This window comes from Oncorhynchus mykiss, chromosome 16 (assembly GCF_057628025.1).
Source record: "Oncorhynchus mykiss isolate SJ-2025 chromosome 16, ASM5762802v1, whole genome shotgun sequence".
NCBI lineage: Eukaryota > Metazoa > Chordata > Actinopteri > Salmoniformes > Salmonidae > Oncorhynchus > Oncorhynchus mykiss.
Genome location: NC_143037.1, coordinates 22,569,156 through 22,590,798, shown reverse-complemented (window position 1 = coordinate 22,590,798; position 21,643 = coordinate 22,569,156). Strand labels below are relative to the sequence as shown.

General features: G+C 42.5%; 1 protein-coding gene across 36 annotated transcripts; it reads right to left on the bottom strand.

The window, feature by feature from the left end:
* Positions 1-503: 503 nt before the first annotated feature.
* On the bottom strand, positions 504-20,275 carry plekha4 (pleckstrin homology domain containing A4). Of its 36 annotated transcripts, none has more exons than XM_036946518.2 (24): positions 19,923-20,275; positions 17,269-17,341; positions 17,013-17,111; positions 16,766-16,838; positions 16,549-16,649; positions 16,300-16,418; positions 15,914-16,111; positions 15,444-15,759; positions 15,140-15,199; positions 13,376-13,525; positions 12,196-12,267; positions 11,783-11,863; positions 11,399-11,551; positions 11,121-11,219; positions 9,707-9,815; positions 9,438-9,523; positions 9,115-9,219; positions 8,894-8,984; positions 8,403-8,449; positions 7,400-7,534; positions 4,353-4,934; positions 3,729-3,841; positions 2,998-3,122; positions 504-2,733 (listed from the first exon to the last, which is right to left on the bottom strand). In XM_036946518.2, exons 1-24 carry the CDS (start codon positions 19,961-19,963, stop codon positions 1,427-1,429), a joined length of 4,335 nt encoding a protein of 1,444 aa, XP_036802413.2. In that variant the 5' UTR covers positions 19,964-20,275; the 3' UTR covers positions 504-1,426. The 36 variants fall into 36 exon arrangements, 35 of the variants coding, with proteins under 35 accessions (XP_036802413.2, XP_036802422.2, XP_036802419.2 ...); XM_036946527.2 differs by having other exon boundaries at positions 2,998-3,117; XM_036946524.2 differs by having other exon boundaries at positions 4,425-4,934.
* Positions 20,276-21,643: the final 1,368 nt, after the last annotated feature.

Below are 21,643 nucleotides of genomic sequence, written 5' to 3'. Positions count from 1 at the left end.
CAAACATCAAAAGCTACACGCTACTTGTACAAACAACACTTTTAGTTTTGAACATAGGCCATGATATTTGTATTTTCACTCACGACACCAATCAAGAGTGAATATATAACAGAATGTACATTTCTAAATAGTTGTTTGTGCCTTGATCTGACCTGGCCAGTTCTTTGCATAGCAATGAAATTTAGATGACACGTATTTATGTTGCTAATATTATGCAGGAGTAAGTGTTTTTTTTATTTGAAGACATACACGACACAAAAGTATGTGAAACTATCCATTCCGTGCCAAGCATGGTAAGAAAACCAATACAGACAATACAATATGACAAGAATGCTATTATATGTTTATTACATCAAGTGAGCAGTTTGTACATTTAGTTACCGTGTTGTTTTATGGATATGTTGACGTGTGAGTAGAACCACATACCATGTATATACAGTATACTAGCCTATGTTCAATTTCATTGCATGTTCCTGTAAAATAAATAAACAAACAAGACATTGTTTGATATATAGGTTTATGAAGACATTGATAGCATATCTCAGGTAAACAGATGAGCCGGGTTGAGTCGGGAAAACAGAAGGTAGGGCTGTCTTTAAGAGCGAGGAAGCCCGGCAAGAGGTGATGTAATGTGTTCTCAGACAATGATGTCATCGACTGAGACACAGCAAGGATTTAAAGTGACAAAGGCTTTATTGAAAACCCAGTTCCATTCTGCGTTAGGCCTGGTCAGAGAAGAGTTAATCAGAGGAGTAGCAGTCTAACGGACCAGTGTTGAGGAAAGAAAGCGCTATTGATGAAACGAGAGGAAATATGTCATATATATATATTCGTAATGTTATAATAACACAGCCTTAGTGCAACATATGGTAATGCCGGACATATGTTTATTAATTAGGACATTTGAGATACAAAACGCGAGCACAATTCATGTTATATAGTGAGAACAATAATACGTGTTATTGGTGAACAATGAACAACCATCCAACTGTGATACATAGGGGTGTATTTGCTCAGTGTTAGATATGTAAACCGGGTGGAATAATTGTGTAACCTCGGCTGTTTGACATGTACTGTGCATGCGTTTATTGCTAGTACTGTACCCTACATTGTATTCACACGGCATATGATCACAGCATATACGCACATGCAGGTCTTGTGGTGAATTCCATTTTCTGTTGGTAGCATATCCTGATTATCGATTTATTTTCCGATCACACACTTTTCCCGGACATAACCTTTAAAATAACTTTAGATGTTGAACTGTTTTCATTGGGAAACATCATCATCATTCTCCTTTCCCAGATATCTCCCTTCTCTTCTCCTCAATACACAATTTCTCTCTATCACTTTCACCCCCCCCCCCCCATCTAGCTCACTCCAGTCTCTAGTCTCTTCCTTGTCTTCCTCCATTTTTGTAGTCCCTCTATAAACTTGTCCGCAGTACTGTTACTCTGCCTCTTCCAAAGGAGGCACTTCGATCCGCCCTTTCCTCCTCGTACAGGCCTAGCGAGTTGGTTTTGGATGGGCTCCGTCTATTTTGGACCGCGTGGTTTCTCTCTCCACTTACACTGCTATTGGCCACCTTCAACTTTCCAGTTCCCTCCTGTTCTACCTTCATATCCACTGTTCCACAATTCTCTTGTCCTGTTTCTGCCCTTCCACACATATACATAAAGGGGTCCTGTTCTGATTCAGGATGATTCCACGATTCGGGATTAGGTCTCCTCCATTCCTGACTTTGCATGATTTTCCCTTGACTCTCCTGAGCGGGTTCCTCTGTTGCTTTGGGCAAAGCGTCATTGTCCGATATCTCTTCATAGATGCATAGGTCATGTCCTGGTTTGGATGAGACGCACGATGTTTGATTAGCATATAGTGGTGCGTTCCGGTCCTCAGATGTTAAATCTGGCTGCTCATTGGTTGTAGTGATGTCTCCACTATCGTCTGTGGCTATACTATGACTTGTGGACGATTCTGAATGGTGGCAACCTTCGATTTGTTGGTCTGTTGGTCTCGCCACCCTATAGGTCACTTCATCTGCTGTTGAAATGTCATTGGTTGTCCCCTCAATCTCTTCTCCCTGATTGGATACTGATTGTCCATCAGTCATTGTAATGTCCGTGTCTGACAGATTGATGTCACTTGTGATTTTATAGAAGAGTGAATGATTTTCCAACATTTTCTCTAAACTTTCACTTACAGAAAATGTGTCACCATTGGAATCCGTTCCTGCATCATGAGATGTTGGATCATTGTCCACATTCAAGGTTTCCTTTTGGCACAATGACTCTATTCCGTGGTCTCGTAAAGGTATGAACTCTCGCCACTGATTGGTTGAGAGGAACCATTCTGCTTTCAGATTGGTGGACAGAGAACTGCTTTCAACGTGATAGGATGAGAGTTCCTTTTGGTCTTCTTCCTGTTCTTTGTCTTCACACCTCTTGAATTGCAGGCCTCCATCAGTTTGGTATACAGTCATCGAGGAGATCTTATTGGAGGAAGTGGATGGTTCCTTTTCTTTTTTACATTTCATGATACCCTTTCTGTCACCGTGACCTTTGTGCAGTGTTTTGTTCCCAATATGACCCTCATGACCTTTAATGTGCCCCTTCCCCTCATCTTCATAAAGAGGTTTCTCTCCAGGGGTCGGAGGTTCTACTGTCCTGTTACTACGTAGAGCCCTCCCGTCACTATGACACCAGCCTCCGCAGACATCCTCAGGCCCAGAAACTGAAAAGTACAAACATTTCTGGAATTGGTGTGATTCTCTGACAGTAGAAGAGTGTAGACTGTATAATTACCGAGAGCAACGAAGCAGAAAGCCCAAACTTTCAGCATACATTTATCAAAATAACTCTTATCACATCAAGCCAGCATGAGTGTTTGTACCTAGGCATTATGAGTGATTCAGAGGGGTTGGGTTAAATACGGAAGACACATTTCAGCTGAATGCATTCAGTTGTACAACTGACTACCTATCCCCCTTTCTCTTACCTGGCATCTCCCGGCTCTTTCTGGCCTTGTCATAGGTCTTCTGTGTAGAAGGGGTGTTGTGGAGCTCCTGTCTCTCCATCCTGGTCAGTGGGTGTCCGGGCACCACGGCACTCTCTCTGACTGCACTAAGTGAGAGAGGGGAGGAGATTCAGAGGGAGAGAGAGAGAGAGAGAGAGAGAGAGAGAGAGAGAGAGGGGGGGGGGAGAAGAGAGAGAGAGAGGCACAGGGAGGCGGAGGGACAAAAATAGGAGGTGGAAGGAAAGCCCCTGAGATTAAAGCTAGATTCGTAGATGCATGCAAACTCATAAAGAAAACACATGACAAGAACGTATAGCAACACAGAGACAGGTATACACAATCTATCGGTGGAGGCTGGTGGGAGGAGCTATAGGAGGACCGGCTCACTGTAATGGCTGGATTGGAGTAAATGGAACAGAGTCAAACGCGGCTTCCATGTGTTTAATGTGTTTAATACCGTTACATTTATTCAATTCCAGCCAGTCATCAATGACCCCCGTCCTCCCATAGCTCCCCCCACCAGCCTCCACTGCAATCTATCTATGTACAGTATAATATATAGAGTAATTGATATCCCTTCTATTATAAGTGTCTCTCTACATAGTGAAACACACTGAGCTGTCACAGAAGGGATTCATCATAACCTAGCATAAACACACACGCACACACACACACACACACACACACACACACACACACACAATGAACCCCACCTCCGGATGACTCTCTCCCTGATCCTCTCCACACGTCTCAGTTTGGCCTCTCTCTGCTCAGGGGTGAGGTCAGGGTCCGGGGCAGATGTTAGGAGAGTGGCGTGTCCCTCAACCTGTGACATGAAAGCCACAATCCTGAGTCTTTGTCTGTATTTCATGTGGCATTCATAAGTTTTATTCTTTCGGGAATCAATGGGTGTATATCATTACTTGAAATTGCAGTTGAACAGAAGGAAATCTTCCAAATTGTGACTTTGAGCTTTGTGGCATGCTTAGCTGTACAATAGTAAAAGGTGAAACTGTCATTAGGGATGACCTAATGTCACACACAGGAGGCTGCTGAGGGGAGGACGGCTCATAATAACGACCCGGAACGGAGCGAATGGGATGGCATCAAACACCTGGAAACCATGGAAACCATGTGTTTGATGTATTTGATACCATTCTGCTCCAGCCATTACCACGAGCCCGTCCTCTCCAATTAAGGTGCCACCAGCCTCCTGTGGTGTCACAGTTGTTTGGCGATCACTGGCTAATTAGTTTGTAAAAAGGCTTTATTAGAATGTGACTCGTGTTTCATAACCAAAATAAGAGATGAGATGAAATGAACTGTACTCATCTCACCTTCTCTTCCTCCCTCTGACATCCTCCCAACACTTCTCTTGTAGTGTCATGACCCCTATCCTCCTTTCTTACCCTGGGATCAGATGCCCCGCCTCCATTAGAGGCCACACCCCCATTGCCCACAACGGCCCAGTCTTGACCCTGCTGGGGCCTCAGGGCCTCCACAGCAGACTCTGTGTTGGACGCCTCTTTCCAGGGTTCCTCTCTGGAGGATCTGGTGGTGACATTGTGGCTCTGCTGGGCCCTAGTTGCATTGAGCCCATAGGAGTTCTGCTCTTGCCTCGCTGAAGCTAGCTCCTGTAGAGCTCTAGCCAACCGTTTGGCCGGCGGCTGCTCCTGGCTCATCTCTCTCATCTCTGCCTGGGACCAATTGGAATTTTTATCAGGCATCTCAAATAACTGCCTTCTAGGAGCTTTCTGGGGTATTTGCTTGCTTTGCTCTGTCAATCTTCCTGGAGGAATCTGCTCAGGCAGCGGAGTGGCCAACTCGGGAGGGGGGTCCTCGACAGAAACGCGTCGGGCAACCAGAGAGGACGGCAAGACGGCTGTGAGGACTCTAGTCACCCTCAGAGGAAAGGGGGCCTAAAACAAAAAAATTACTCATTCACATGTTTAGGCCTGCATATATGCATATATGAAGTTTATTTCCAAATAATATTCACAAGTTTTTCTTCATGTGTTTGTAAAATATTACTGTTCTAAGATTGTTTTATTCATAGATTAACATTTTTTTTTTTTTGCAAAACTCTACACATCTATTGTTTAGCTGGAATGGAATGTTTGTATACTGTATATTGGACACGGTGCCTTCAGAAAGTATTCATACCCCTTGACTTATTCCACATTTTGTTGTGTTACAGCCTGAATTCAACATTGATTGAATCCATTTTTTCCCTCCCCAATCTATACACAACACCCCATAACGACAAAGGGAAAACATATTTTTAGAATTGTTTTAAATTGTATTGAAAATGAAATATCTCATTTACATAAGTATTCACATCACTGAGTCAATACGTGTTAGAATCATCTTTGGCAGCGATTACAGCTGTGTCTCTTTTTAGGTAAGTCTCTAAAAGCTTTGCATACCAGGATTGTACAATATTGTTCAAGCTCTGTCAAATTGGTAGACCGCTGCGCCACTCGGGAGACCATTCTGTTTGTTTTTTTATCCCCCCCAAAAAATCCCTAGTCCAAGCCGATGACAAGCATACCCATAACAGGATGCAGCCACCACCATGCTTGAAAATATGGAGAGTGGTACTCAGTGATGTGTTGTGTTGGATTTGCCCCAAACATAACGCTTTATATTCAGGAAATAAAGCTAATTTCTTTGCCACATTTTTTACAGTTTTCCATTAGTGCCTTATTGCAAACAGAATGCATGTTTTGGAGTAGTATTATTCTGTACAGGCATCCTTCTTTTCACTCAGTCATTTAGGTTGGTATTGTGGAGTTACTACATTGTTGTTGATCCATCCTCAGTTCTCCTATCACAGCAATTAAACTCTGTAACTGTTTTAAAGTCACCATTGGCCTCATGGTAAAATCGTAGAGGGGTTTCCGTCCTCTCCGGCAACTGAGTTAGGGACGCCTGTATATTTGTAGTGACTGGTGTTGGATGTGTTGATACACCATCCAAAGTGTAATTAATAACGTCACCATGCTCAAAGAGATATCAAATGTCTGCTTTTTTAAATTTTTTACCCATCTACCAATAGGTGCCCTTCTTTGCGAGGCATTGGAAAACATCCCTGGTCTTTGTGGTTGAAGCTATGTTTGAAATTCACTGCTTGACTGAGGGACAATGCAGTCCATGCAACTTATGTGAATTGTTACTTAAGCACATTTTTCCTCCTGAATTTATTTAGGCTTGCCACATTGTTTACTCCATGTGTAACTCTGTGTTGTTGTCTGTTCACACTGCTATGCTTTATCTTGGCCAGGTCGCAGTTGTAAATGAGAACTTGTTCTCAACTAGCCTACCTGGTTAAATAAAGGTGAAATAAATAAAAAATAACAAGGGAGTTGAATACTTCTTGACTCAAGACATTTTAGCTTTTCATTTTTTATAAAAAAAAATATAATCATTTCTAAAAGCATAATTCCACTTCTAGGTTATTGAGTGTAGGCCAGTGACATCACATCTACATGTAATCCATTTTAAATTCAGGCTGTAACACGACAAAATGTGAAAAAAAAGTCAAGGGGTGTGAATACTTTCTGAAGGCACTGTATGTGGTTGTCTCACCTAGCTATCTCAAAATCAATGCACTAACTGTGAGTCGCTTCGGATAGAGAGAGTCTTGCAAAATAACTAAAATGTCAAATGTAAATGTTTTACACACAGATCTCATATTATTGATCATTTGATTTGAATTCTATGGATATATAGCGTCTTGGAATGAAACTTCATATTAACATACAGTAGTGTGTACACTGAGTATACAAAACATTAAGAACACTCTTTCCATGACAGACTGACCAGGTGAAAGCTATGATCCCTTATTGATGTCCCTTGTTAAATCCACCTCAGTCAGTGTAAATGAAGGGGGGGGGGGGCAGGTTAAAGAAGGATTTTAAGCGTTGAGACAATAAAGACATGGACTGTGTATATGCGCCATTCAGAGGGAGAATGGGCACGGCAAAACGGTAGTGCCTTTGAAAAGGGCGTCTGATAGGATGGCACACCGGTTTGTGTCAAGAACTACAATGCTGCTGGGTTTTTCCCCACTCAACAGTTTTCCTGTGTGTGTCAAGAATGGTCCGCCACTCAAAGGACATCCAGCCAACTTCACACAACTGTGGGAAGTATTGGAGTCAACACGGGCCAGCATCCCTGTGGAACACTTTCGACACCTTGTAGAGTGAATTGAGGCTGTTTTGAGGACAAAAGGGGGGGGGGTACAACGCAATATTAGGAAGGTGTTCCTTAATGTTTGGTATACTCAGCGCACTGTATATATCCATACAATGTTGGATCATAGGTTCACATACATATTGGATCATACATAAATCCATTACACACTAATCCTCATAGAACCAACCTCTTCTTTCGGTTCTGAACTTTGATACTGGGTTTGGCTGGTGGGACCGGACATAGGCGGTTTCCTCCGACTGGCTACCCTTTCCTGATGTCTCCTCATCCTCTCAATCTGCTCCTCTTCACTCATCCTTCCCTTCTGAGGGGAAAAAAAGGAGGCTCTAGCACAACGTGTACGACTCCAATACACAGAAGTCATGACTGGTTGTCGCGAACGACTGAGAATGCCCGAGCATGCATTGGTAATAGTGCTAATAGAAAATCTGTGAGACTGTGTGTTTGTGTGAGGGAGAGGGAGAGGGAGAGAGGGAGAGAGAGAGAGAGAGAGAGAGAGAGAGCGAGAGAAGAAAACTACAGCGAGAACCACAGAGTGTCTCTGCTTCCCTCTGTTGACTGTCAGGGCTATTGCAACATGCCCTAATTGTAAGGAACCTGATCAAGACAATAAAAAAATGCAGTTTGGCATTTACTGAGATGACTCACGTACTGAAGGAAGCTCTGCAGAGTTGTCACTAGCTGGCACAGCCGCAAAGTCATACAATCCTAGTTTAAACGTAACCCTAACCACAAGGTTTAAAATCATGGCGCTTGCAACGCCAGGGTTGAGGGTTTGAATCCAATAGGGGACCAGCATGAAATAGTATGAAAAATGTATGCACTCGCTACTGTAAGTCGTTCTGGATAAAAGCGTCTGCTAAATGACTAAACATGTAAATGTAAACCTTAACCACACTGCTAACCGTAATGTCTAACCTTATATTACGACTAAAAAGATCATTTTTGTTTTCGTGAATTTGTCGATGTAGCCCATTTTGACTTTGCAGCTGGCCCATCAAGCGTAAACCACCCAGTCCTACCCCCAGGGCAAAACTCATGACAATAAGAGTCAACCTTGTTTTTGAATTTGGCTTTGAATACATCTATTTTTTAACCTGTTAGTTACTGTATTCGTATTCCATCAAGTGATTTGCATTTGAAAAAGGTGCAGATTAATTAGACCATCTTACTTTATTTGTGGTGTCTGGTGTGGACCATCTTGAACTAGACTGAGATTCTGTGGGTGACAGAGATCGAGGGAGTGAGGGAAAAGGAGTGTATAAGAAATAGTCATTGATAACATGAAGAAAACCTGACCAAGAAAGTACAGTACAATGTACCACCATCAGAAGGGACGATTGTCTCCAAGGCAATTAAATAACCATTAAGTCTATGCTGCTGTTTGCCATAGTTATACCATAACGATAAAAAAAGTGTTCTTCGGCTAGTCCTTTTTGGTTCCAGGTAGCACCCCTCTGTGGAAATGGTTCTACATAGAACCGAAAAGGGTTCTACATGGAATCAAAAAAGGGTTCTTCAAAGGTGTTCTCCTATTGGGGGCAGCCGAAGAACCCTTTTTAGGTTCAAGATGGCACCCGTTTTTCCCCTAAGAGTGTAGATAGGTAGTTCAAGTACTTGATAGTCATAGACATAGTCATAAACCCCATATCATACTAGCTACCTGATGTCTCTCTCTGTGTCCTGTCACCATGGAGATCAGATTGGCTGTTTCCTCTTCTGTCCAATGGATCTCCTGGGCCACCGTAAATGCCCTGGAGTACATACACAGAGATCACGGAGGGAGTTTCCACTATTGCTAGATCTACAAAATGGAGTGCAAGTTCCCAATTTGGGACAAGGGTAGAAAATCAGGATGCAACCTATGTCTCTCTCTATACTCACCTCGTAGTTCGGATTCACCCACACATGCCCCTGGTCTCTTCCCTGATTGGTGTCTTGGAGCTCCTGGGGTAAAGGGGGGCGGGCCGGAGGCTCTGATTCCACCCCCTGACAAAATCATAAACATCATTAACCAATCAAAGCTCATTGTTTGGTATCATTACACCAACAGCGCCCTTATAAGAACATTGAATCATATACCTTATCCAATATTCCTTTGGATATATTGACAGAGTGCAGAGACCCCACTCTGACTTGGTATCATTCCACAGCACTATAGTAACCTACTAGGGCACTGGTAGGGTGGTATGGTAGTCGTACTGTACCGTTGGCAGTCCACTCGGCATCCTCTCTGTTGGAGATCCAGGAGTCCCCGGGTGGGAGGATGACTTCTGGAATACTCCTGTGGGAACTGAGAAAAAGACACACACAAGGTGAAGAGAATAAGTTGAATCAAGAGCCATACTGTACACTGTATCTCTACATACCTGCATCTGATTGCTCCCTCTTCCAATGTGTACATACCCTATTCGTTCCTAAGCATGAGCAATATGAGGAATTGTTCAGACAAAGTAGGTGTGTTTCTGACAGTTACCTGTGTGCCTCTGGAAGCCCAGCAGGACCCGGAAGTTATCCCTGTTGACCCTGAGTCCAGAGAGGATGTCATCCATCATCCACAGCTCTCTCTGGGCCTGGGACTGCTCCTGAGGAGGGGTGAGAGGAACTTTGGTTATTCTAAAAAATGTAACATGGCCCTTCTAACCAGTTCTTTTTAGAACAACATAAATAAACAAAAATGGCCACATTCATCAAGCTGGGTAAGATATAATTATTAAACATGTTTATAATAATTAAGGTTTCTTCCGAGGTTCTGGCCTTTCTAGGGAGTTTTTCCTAGCCACTGTGCTTCTACACCTGCATTGCTTTCTGTTTGGGGTTTTAGGCTGAGTTTCTGTACAGCACTTTGTGACATCGGCTGATGTAAAAAGGGCTTCATAAATAAAATACATTTGGTTGATTGAAATTTGATAATATTAACAATGTTGTTGATCGACGAAAGACCGAACTAGGTCAAAGGTAATTCAAAGGCCAACTCAATTCCAAGTAACTTCAAACCAAGTCTTTGGTGGATGGCCCCATAGACTTCTTTTCTGGCCTTTTCTTTCAGGGTACATGAAGTTTCAACCACAAAAAAGTGACAATGACATTTTATTTGGTCCCTTCAAAAACACCCACTGTTCCTAGGCCGTCATTGAAAATAAGAATTTGTTCTTAACCGACTTGCCTAGTTAAATAAAGGTCAAATAAATAAAAAACACCCATTGAAACACCTTATCCCTGGAACAACATTTTAGGCTAGTTTCACACCCTCAGCATATCATCAAATAATGTGCTCAGAAGGAGGAGTTCTTGGCTGATTCATGTGATTTAGCCTGCATTTTGTGATGACGTCGGTCTATCAGGTTCAACGAGCACCTTTATTAGGGCTTTGATTGATAACAACCTTCAAGGGATGGTGAGAGCCAGATGTGGCAGATCTTTCCAATGCTGCAGTACAGTACATTCCTCTGAATACTACGCATTTTCTGTAGTATGTTAGTACCATATTAGCACATATTTGTTTTTATGATGGTGATAACATGGACCGTCACACTATTGTCTATTTTAGGACACATCGGGGGGAAGGGGGGGGGGGGGGATCCTCAGGCAATCATTGTGTATTTCATCTTTCCCAAAATGTTTGGTTTAAAAAGCATGCTGGCGGTGCTTTTTGTATTACTGTGAAATAATAAAACTGGACGGGGACAAAAATAGAATTTCAGAATGTCGCGGGGACCCGTCAGGAATATATACCTTATGTGGGTGAAACCGACCATTGTGGGTATGGGAAACATTTTATGAGTTGCAGTGTACATACTGTAAATCCAATTCAAGAACATTGCAATAATATGAATGTTATAAGAGAACGAGAGAATCTGTAAAGTGTGACAAAACTGAGGAGTCTATACTTGTGGCATCCCGAAATTGCAGACGTGCTGCAGGTGTGATCGGAACACAGACAGCTCGCTCTCCATCCTCTCATACTGGCTCCACACTCTATCCATTTCCTGTACCAAAAAGTAAACAAATGTACTTCAATTCGGGGTTAAGAAATCAAGTTTAGGTTCATAATATGATCTTGCTGATGTGGATATCAATGAACATTTTTCTTCAACGCTGGTACATTATAAAAATCATAAACAATTCCTTTTTTAATTTTTTTTTTTAAAGGTATCAGTTCCATCACCAATGAGACGTCGCACATCCTTGCTCGGATAGTGACCAGTTCTTCCTGGAGCAAAGCCTTCTGGGTGAGTGCTCCTTCCTGTCCTCGGAGTCCTTGGTTCCTCCACTCGTCCAGTTGCAGCCTGGTCATCTCTAAGGCGCACTGGACACTGTCCTAGAAGAGAGGGAGAGATGGGAAGGGTGAAAAAGTGCGACAACAGGCGCTACAATGGAAAATGTCACTAGATGAAACCATCGACTACACAGTCAAGTCAAAGTCAAGTCAAGACAAAGTGTGTGTGAAGTGTCGAGTGAATAACAACAATATGCACTATTGTCATATCGTAGGAAAGTGAGAACAATTGTGTGGGCCATGAAAAGGAAACTGTAAGCTGAAGGTACTGACCTTGTCAACTTGTAGATGGGCCAGCTCTAGAGAGAGAGACTGGAGAAGCTTGTCACACCCACACAGTCTAGTCAGCACAGCCTAACACAATCAAAAAAAAAAAAAAAACAGTTCATCAATCAAACACAGTTCAATATGGAGGGGGGGAGTGCTGAGGAATATTTTTTTTACAACGGGAGGTGGAGGTGCTGACGAGTATTTTTCTCCACTAATACAGGAGTAATAAAGGCCTAGTTTACACATTTTGCGGACATCCATTTAAAAAAAAGGAATTGTTTAAAGATTTGTCAGCACCTCTACTCCCTGAGGCCATGGTTCAATTAGTGAAAAACTACAATATAGAAATCATTGAAACAATAAGAAGGATATATTGACTCCATTTCATTAAAGGGCACATATACAAATATTCTTACGTCTGTTTCACTCTCAAGAGGCCTGACGGGCGGCGGCGTCTCTTTCTCTTTGAACAGCTCGGACTTGGAAGACTGTAAGCAGAGAGTTCATGACCTAACCAATTCGTTTTTCAGACTGATTGACACACTTCCTCCTATAACTCGAATGAAATCCCAAATCACACAAGGTATCACGTATGACTTCCTTGTGAATAATGGAATGTATGTGTGTACCATTAGAAAGTGTACCCCTAAATGCCCTTACTCCCAGCTTGAATAAAAGGGAACCTTGGGTAAAGAATATCCTTGTTTGTGTGTACATGTTTGGGTTTGAATCAAGTTTGCTTGAGTGAGTGTTTTCTTTTTGTGTTTTGTAGAGCCATCGTCTCGTAATGCTACACAAAACATCGAAATATTTTTTGAGACAAGATATACGTTCAGATATAGTATGTCTCTAAGTTCAATTATTATGAAATGAGTTTGCCCATGAACTCTACAGTCGTTGACACATGCTTTATAGTGCATGACAAAACAGGCTGTATGGCTACTGCCATTATTCTCCTTTGCAGAAATGCAATGGTGTTGAAACATAACCTTCGACCTCAACAGAGTGTAGTAGGCAATTCATTTCACAATCACCAACAGCACATTGATCTGAACACACTGAAGCTATGACAGCCTCGTTTTGCCAAAACTGCAGCTAGCATGTGGCACGAACAGAAAACACATAATACGTATGTGACGAACAGAGATTGAAAAAAAAAAGACAAATACCGAACACAAAGGATATCACTAGACAAGACAGTTTTACGGTTATTGGACTCACTCGCCAGTAGCTAGACAACGACAGGGCGGACAGACGGCAAACATCTCTCTAGGACGCTGGCTGTTCCATAGACCTCCAGTCATTTCACGTAAACTAGCAACTGCGCAGAAATGGTATCCACTAGTTCATCTGACTCTAGGAGGATATATAACTATCTCTTGAATAGTACTGAACATGAAAGTGTTCCCCTAAATGCGTGCAAGCCAAGTGTCATTATTGGTATAACCTATCAGCAGTGCAGGTACTAAATTACAAGTCTATGGTATATTGTCATCTAAAGTGTTACAGACAAAACACAACATTAACAAGTAACAACATAAAAAGCTAGTCAAACACAGACCACAGACAAACAGACCACAGACAGACGGGTTGTACCATAGGTGGCGGTAGCAGACAGACAGACATATGGCTGCGATGGTGATGGTGGTGGTGATGGTGGTGGTGTGGGGGGTGAGGAGCATGGGGAACTCTTGAAGATGGGGGCAAAGGGGGCAATAAGTCTGTTTCCCCCCCTGTGGAGTAGCTCTGAATAGAGAAACAGGGCAAAAATATATACAATACAATACGTAATTAAGAATATAGAGGTATACAGGCAATATACAATAACATGGCTTATTATACAATGTCTACATGCTAATATGGATGGTTATACAAAATAAGTTTTACAATCAAGTTATACAATGATTTACCTATAAATGCAGTACGATGAATTATAATGTTATTACAATTACATACTGTAGGTATGTATTAACTCTCTGTGTACAGACAGTGTGTATTCTTTGTTGATGTACAGCGCATTCGGGAAAGTATTCTGAACCCTTGACTTTTTCCAAATTTTGTTACGTTACAGCCTTATTCTAAAATGGATTAAATACAATTGATTTCTCATCAATGTACACACAATACGCCATAATGACAAAGGAAAAACATGTTTTAGACATTTTTTGCAAGTGTATTCAAAATGTTAAAAACTGAAATACAACATTTACATAAGTATTCCCGAAGTCACTCCTGCATTGTCTTGACTGTGTGCTTAGGGTCATTGTCCTGTTGGAAGGTGAACCTTCTCTCCAGTATGAGGTCCTGAGCGCCCTGGAGCAGGTTTTCATTAAGGATCTCTCAGTACTTTGTTCCAATTCATCTTTCCCTCGACCCTGACTAGTCTCCCAGTCCCTGCCCCCGAAAAACATCCCCACAGCATGACACTGCCACCACCATGCTTCACCATAGGGATGGTGCCAGACGTGATGCTTGGCATTCAGGCCAAAGAGTTCGATCTTGGTTTCATCAGACTAGAGAATCTTGTTTCCAAGCGGGCTGTCATGTGCCTTTTACTGAGGATTGGCTTCCGTCTGGCCACTCTACCACAAAGGTCTGCTTGGTGGAGTGCTGCAGAGATGGTTGTCCTTCTGAAAGATTATCCCATCTCCACAGTGGAACTCTGGAGCTCTGTCAGAGTGACCATCGGGTTCTTGGTCACCTCCCTGACCAAGGCCCTTCTCCCCTGATTTCTCATTTTTGCTGGGCGGCCCGCTCTAGGAAGAGTCTTGGTGGTTCCAAACTTCTTCCATTTAAGAATGATTGAGGCCACTGGGTTCTTGGGGACCTTCAATGGTGTAGAAATGTTTTGGTACACTTCCCCAGATCTGTGCCTCAACACAATCCTGTCTCGGTGCTCTACAGACAATTCCTTCAACCTCATGGTAGTCAACTGTGGGACGTAATATAGACAAGTGTGTGCCTTTTCACATCATGTCCAATCAATTGAATTTACTACAGGTGGACTTCAATCAAGTTGTAGAAACATCTCAAGGATGATCAATGGAAACAGGATGCACCTGAGCTCAATGTCGAGTCTCATAGCAAAGGGTCTGAAGACTTCCGTAGGTATTTCTGTTTTACATTTTTAATTACATTTGCAAACATTTCTAAAAATCTGTTTTTGCTTTGCCATTATGGGGTATTGTGTGTAGACTGGTGAGGATTTTATTTTTTGATTCAATCCATTTTAGAATAAGGCTGTAACGTAACAACATGTGGGAAAAGTCAAGGGGTTTGAATACGTTCTCAAATGCACTGTGAACTGTACATAAGGAGATCTGTTGTGCACGCTCTGTGTATATTCACACTGTTTTGTACCTTTCTGAAAGCTCTTCGTCCACTTGGAGTATGGTGGAGGGAGGAATATACAGGCGTGGGCTAGGGGGGAAAAAAAGTCAACATGGAGAATGAGATAATTAAATAATGAAAAACCCATCCTTAATCCCAACCTTAACTAACTTCTTCTTTAATTATGTAGTCTTGTCTACGCTTTAGCTTTACCTTGTCACAATAACACGCCACGTGCTCATTGAATCCTTCTATTATTTGAGTCTCTGCCCGGCATCTAAACCTTTTCAGGTGTAGAATAACACCACAAATCAACGAATCGTGTCCTCCTCACCCTGTTGATTGTGTGCCATCTGTCAGTCCCTGGAGTGTGGGGGGCGGATTTAAACTCCATCTTGGGAGACGCAGGGGTGTAACACAGGGTCTGTGGCGTCATGGGAGGATCCTCCTGGGGTCGAATGTCAACTCGCCCGACTGGTGTGTGGGGTCGCGATCCCAATTGACCTCTGGGGGTCAAAGAACCTGTCCCCATGAATTCTGTGGGCTTGGGTGGTGTGTTAGGACCAGAATGGAAGGGGAGGGAATCCTCATCTGTCCGGTCTCTCCTTCTGCTGCTAAACTCTGTTGGACTGGGTGTTCTGGGCGATGGGCTAAGTACACAAAATAGCACAGAAGTCACCACCCCCCCCTCAGACAATTCCCCCAGAATAACCGTGCGACTTTCTAAATGTGCTTGGTGACAGAGACAGTGGCAGGTGACAGGTGTCTAGACACTGAGGCTGCTTGCAAATCCTCCCGTTCTACCTTCGTCGCACGCTCCGCCTCCCTCTTGGCTCCGAATGGGGTGCCCCTATTCTCCCCCTGGTGACCTGACTTGGATTCCTCTGTGATGTGTTGGTGTGCGCAGCATTACGGGGACCACTGAGAGAGGGGGAATGAGGGAGATCCACAGACTCACTGCTGCCACCTATCTGCGTGAAGTCCTGATAACTCGAGCAACGCCTGAGAGAACGCAGAAAAGGAAGGATAATACATTTATTTAAAAAAATTAAAAATTATGATCGGATTATATCCTCTTTATAATGAAATACAATACAGTTCTAACTGAGTCCTGTGTTATTATTACATAAAGGTTTTATTTAAGGAAATCCAAAGATGAAGAAGTGTCCAATAGAGCTCTATACAGGTACCTGTTGATGGAGCTGTCTGCTTCCATACAGGCGGACTGACTGAGTGCTCTGACCCAGCCCAGCATGTCCTCCTGAGTGTCTGCACTGAAGAAGTAGGAGCGCATTCCCTGGTGCACCACCTAATGTCATATTAATACATTATTTTACAGTGTACACACACACATATACTGTGTATACAGTATAAGCACACACAGATACTGAACCTACAGTCGACAGAGTGGAAAGTGGAATGTATACGGGGTTACTTACTTTGAAAGTGTTTTTTCTGTTCTTGCATTCTCGCGGTGTGCAGAAGAGAATGTTGTAGCTGGGTAGTGGGATGCTACCCAAAACAGATTCTTCTCTGCTGTCTGGAAGAGAACGAGTTGAGAGAGAAAAAGAGATGAGAGAAGCTGGAGAAAAAAGCTGGACGAAAACGGCACTATTTATGTCAGGTACACACACGACAACAGTATTCTTTGCTTGCCTTTGTAGTAGAATAAACAGTAGTTAGACAGGACAAACCATCTTCTCTTCCACAGTTTCAGCCCAGAGCTGTCCTACATGGGACAAAACATTTATAAGAATTATACGATTTACAATGACAAGCAGAAACACATTCCGACGCAGCTGTGAGCGTGACTAAACATTAACAATTCAATACAATGCCTGTTTAATTGCTACCTTGCAGTGATCAACACATGATCATGGATGTTCTGTTTACTGAACAGTACCTTCTTATTGAGCCAACCTCTTATCACCACGGGGCAGTTGGGGTCTCTCTTCGCCGCCCGACATCTCTTCCCAAACGTTTGCACCCTGTCATCGCCGTCCTGTAAGAGTTTGAGAGAGAACCAGTGATAACTGTGCTGACGAAATAACCTCAGTAAATGTTGATCTTCGTGGCGTTCGGTGGCGTCAATGAGCGTTGAGCTTGTTGAAACAAAAACTAAGCAAAGGTAGAGGTGGTTCAGGACAGGAGAGACAAACCTTGCTTCTGACAGGAAAAGAGGAGATTGTGACCACACTTGAGGCATGGCTCATTCTGTCCTGGTCCTCCATTCTGTGAGAGAGATACAGAGAGAGAGCGATACAGAGAGAGAGAGAGAGAGAGAGACACAGAGAGAGAGAGACAGAGACAGAGAGAGAGACAGAGAGAGAGAGAGAGACAGAGAGAGCCAGGGACAGACAGAGAGACAAAGAGAGCCAGAGACAGAGAATGAGAGAGACAGAGACAGATAGAGACAGAGAGATAGATAGAGACAGAGAGATAGAGAGAAAGAGACACAGAGAGAGACACAGAGAGAGAGAGAGAGAGAGAGAGAGAGAGAGTGAGAGACAAAGAGAGAAAGACAGATAGAGAGAGAGAGACAGAGAGAGAGAGAGAGAGAGAGAGAGAGAGAAGGAGAAGAAAAAAGGAATAGGAGATGAGGGACAGGAGAGGAGATTAGGAAGGTAAACACTGATTAACAATTTTATGCACTTCAGTGTCCGTATGAAAGATTTGCCATGAAAGAATGATACGGTTGATGCCTAATTTTACATAGTCAATACATGTACATGTGGTTCTCTTCACTACCTAAAAAAAGGCAAACTGTGATCATAACAGGAAGAGGCCCATAATGGTTTGTACTACACAGCTTTTCTATGAAGAACTGACAGTGGCAATACCAACCAGAAGACACCAAGCAAGCACAAACACTGGTAAGTATCAAATCAACAGCAACAGTCAATGGCGATAAGTAGGCCTAAACTTGATTCTCAATAACAACGAGTGTACTCAACAGGCCTTGCCTCACCAGACACAACCAACACACTACTGCATACAACTAAACAACTATACAAACCAAACAGAGTGTTACTCCCACAAATGAATTCCCATCAAAAAAACAATGTAATTTGCTACCAAGTACAAAATGTGACATGTAACAAGCACATATCCATACCCGAACTGTTATCCGCTATCCGTTCCTTATGGGGGGGGTACCGTAGTGTACTTGCCCAACCCTTTCCCCCAACTCTCTCTCACAGGGTTCTATTCTGAGCCCTCACAGGCCCTGCCGCCCCATGGCGAAACTGACAGGTGACAGCTGCTTAGCCATGGTAGCAGGTGGGGTTCTGGGTAGTGTGTGAAAATCAATATGGCGCAGAAAGCAAAGATGGTATGCGAGACATGCGGGGGGAGCGCAAGACGGCAGCACTAGACTGCACTGCTGAGGAGGACAGGAAAGGGGAATATAAGAAAAGGGTGGACATGGGGGATGGGGTAACATGTTGAAGACAAGGAAGCAGGAAGTCATTGGAAATCCGTCCGTTTTGTGTACGTTTTGTTATGTCACTGTTACTGAATCCTGTTCCTAGCTAGAAAGTTCCATAGCCGCAGTCGTGGGAGACCCCAGTTATTCCGAACGGTAACATTATTCATCTACGCGACTATCAACAAACTGGAAAATAAGCGAGACGTAGAGTGAGAGAAGACAACAAGAAGCCATTGTCAGGGGATGTTGGCCCTTGCCAACCAGGGTTTATGTGGGTGTGGTGAAATATTTGGAGAATCTCCTTCTGACCTGGTGGGGGTCGCTTGCTAGCTTGGGGAACAGAAACGGAAAATGCTAAAGAGCGCTAGCGAAGACAAACAGAGTGTTTGTGTGCCACACAGAGTGGGCTTTGTGGGCCTTGCGCTCAAGGAGCCGGGAGCATCATGAGAATGCCGACAACGATTATGTTGAATAAATCACACAAGGAAATCATCTCTTTCCCATCTAAACACAATATCTCACTAACGGAGACACTTGTATGCTGACAGTGTTCACCAAAGTCTGAAAATCGTGACCTTCAACACTCAACACACTAGTGATGACCCTCTTGACTTATGAAGATCTTATAATGACCTTATTACCGGTAATGAGAGGGGGGTGGGGAACAAATGGCTTTGGACGGCAGCATAACGTAGTATGACTCTGAAGCCTATCAAACAAACTAGTTTATGGCTAAACACAATTGTTACATATAAAGTGTTTTTCAGCTTAGCTCAAAATAAGTTTGGCACCATGGTCACAAATTTCAACCACAAACAATGGGTCATAAACAGAACATAACATTTCAAAACGCAGATGACCTTACTTGGAATTCATACAGAGTATGAGTTACTTTATGAAAATACAAGTAGGAGACGTATTGTAACACAATATCAATACAATAAGGGCATTGTAGATCAACCAGAATATAACATAACATAACAATCCCTTGATTTACTGAGAAAATGGTAAAAATCCCGAGGACCTGTTTCGTCAACACTATAAATAAGGACAGGTGTTATCTGTCTAAATCGACTGTTTGTCATTTATCTATCGATATCACAACTACTCATTTCCCACAATGAATTGTGCACTGTGGCTTTTGATCAAAATATCAATATGTTAATTAATAATAATAAAAGTTCATTTGGGTACATTTTAAGTTTGTAATTTAGTTGTTTTTTTATAGTAAAGAAACATCGTACAACTGCTTTTGAAATTGAACCGAATTAAATATGACCAGTCTGGTTTTTTTGATTGTTGGTCAAATTAAGACTCAAAAGAGTTCTCAACATACCATCTCATATTAATTTCTCAATGAATCATAAAGATGCCATATTGCTGTACCTGACCAATCGTGTCTGCCTGCTGGCTGTCTCAACCTCCATTACTTGGCTCTAGTCCTGAGTCCTCACAGCATCTTCCCAGGGTTGGCTGCTCTGTCCTGGCTATCACAATCGCCTGTTGCCCCTTCAGTCACAACACTATCCTACTCTACTGTACTTCAATATCCTCATGTGGTAATCTCTCTTTCTATCTCTATCCCAAATGTTCTTCTGTGCTGGGTTTATCTGCACAATTTGTTCGGCAATCTACCTACGCTGTCCATTGACACTCAATCTGCCTTTCTTCCTTCTAACAGTGGGCTCTCTGTGTGCTCCCTCTTCCTCCCTCCCTCCTTCCTTTCCTCCCTCCCTCCCTGCCCTTGGCAGTCTCTCTCTTTCGCTGAGTGTGGGATTGTGACTTAGGCATTTTTTTTAAACAGCTGTTCTCTCTCTTTCTTCCTCTCTGCCCTCAGTGACATTTTATTGCTATTCCCCAGTTGATCAGAATCTAGGTTTGTGCTAAGGAACTGGGGACACTGATGTGCACACTGTTACAATGAAGTGTTTTGTAACAGTAAAACTAGTGGCAACTGAGCTGCCACCAAGGTGTTCTGAAACATGACATGGTGTGTTGTAACACCACTATTTTTTAAAACATTTGATTTAACCTTTATTTTAACTAGGCAAGTTAATAAAGAACACATTCTTATTTACAATGATGGCCTACCAGGGAACAGTGGGTTAATAGCCTTGTTCAGGGGCAGAAGGACAGATTTTTACCTTTTACCTCCTTCTTCTGGAGTTTGCAAATACTGTAAGTATTGTAATACTGTAAGCAAATACTGTAAATACTGTAAGTATAGTAATACTGTAAGCAAATACTGTAAATACTGTAAGTATAGTAATACTGTAAGCAAATACTGTAAATACTGTAAGCTCTTATATTGTGTGCTGTTAAACTTCTCATTGGTCATTACAGAAGCTCAAATGTACAATATTATGTTCAAACAAAGGATACGAGAAAATATAGTTTTGTAAAAACACAAATTATACCTTTGTCCAGCATAATAATGAATGAATACAAAATCACTTTTTCAAGACATGACTTTTTCAAATACTTTATATTTTCTTTGCAAATGATCAAATGACAACAAAAGAGTAACTGGGCTTTCCCATTTTTATATTGATAAAGTCAGACGGTTCAAAAATCTGTAAGGCATTTATCATATTCATATTATTCAAAATCTAGGCACATAATAATAATTAGGTGGGTGCTTACATTTGTCCTATTTCACACTTGTACAAGCGTGAATTTGACATTTTTTTGTTGCATATCCCACTTCCCCCTGAGACACCCCCGGAGAGTGGGTTCATGGCCAGGGATCAACCATTATTGACAGCGACCCTGGAGAAATTAGGGTTGCGTGCCTTGCTCAAGGGCACATACACAGATGTTTCACCTAGCCGGCTCCTAACTGCTAGGCTACCTGCCACCCTTAATATGGCATTACATTTCACATTCATTGGGGGGAAAAAATACAGGCAATGACTGCTAATGTTAGCAGTAGCACTCTTAAAAAACGTGTACAAACATTCAGCCCGGAAGGTTGTTCAGATGTTGTTCAGATGTTGTTCAGATGCACAACTTCCGGACTTGTTTCCGTGCGGTTTGTTGCTACTTTGCCAACTTGACGTTTTTTTACTTTTACATTTTTAATAGTCGTTTTATATTTTAGTTTTTCC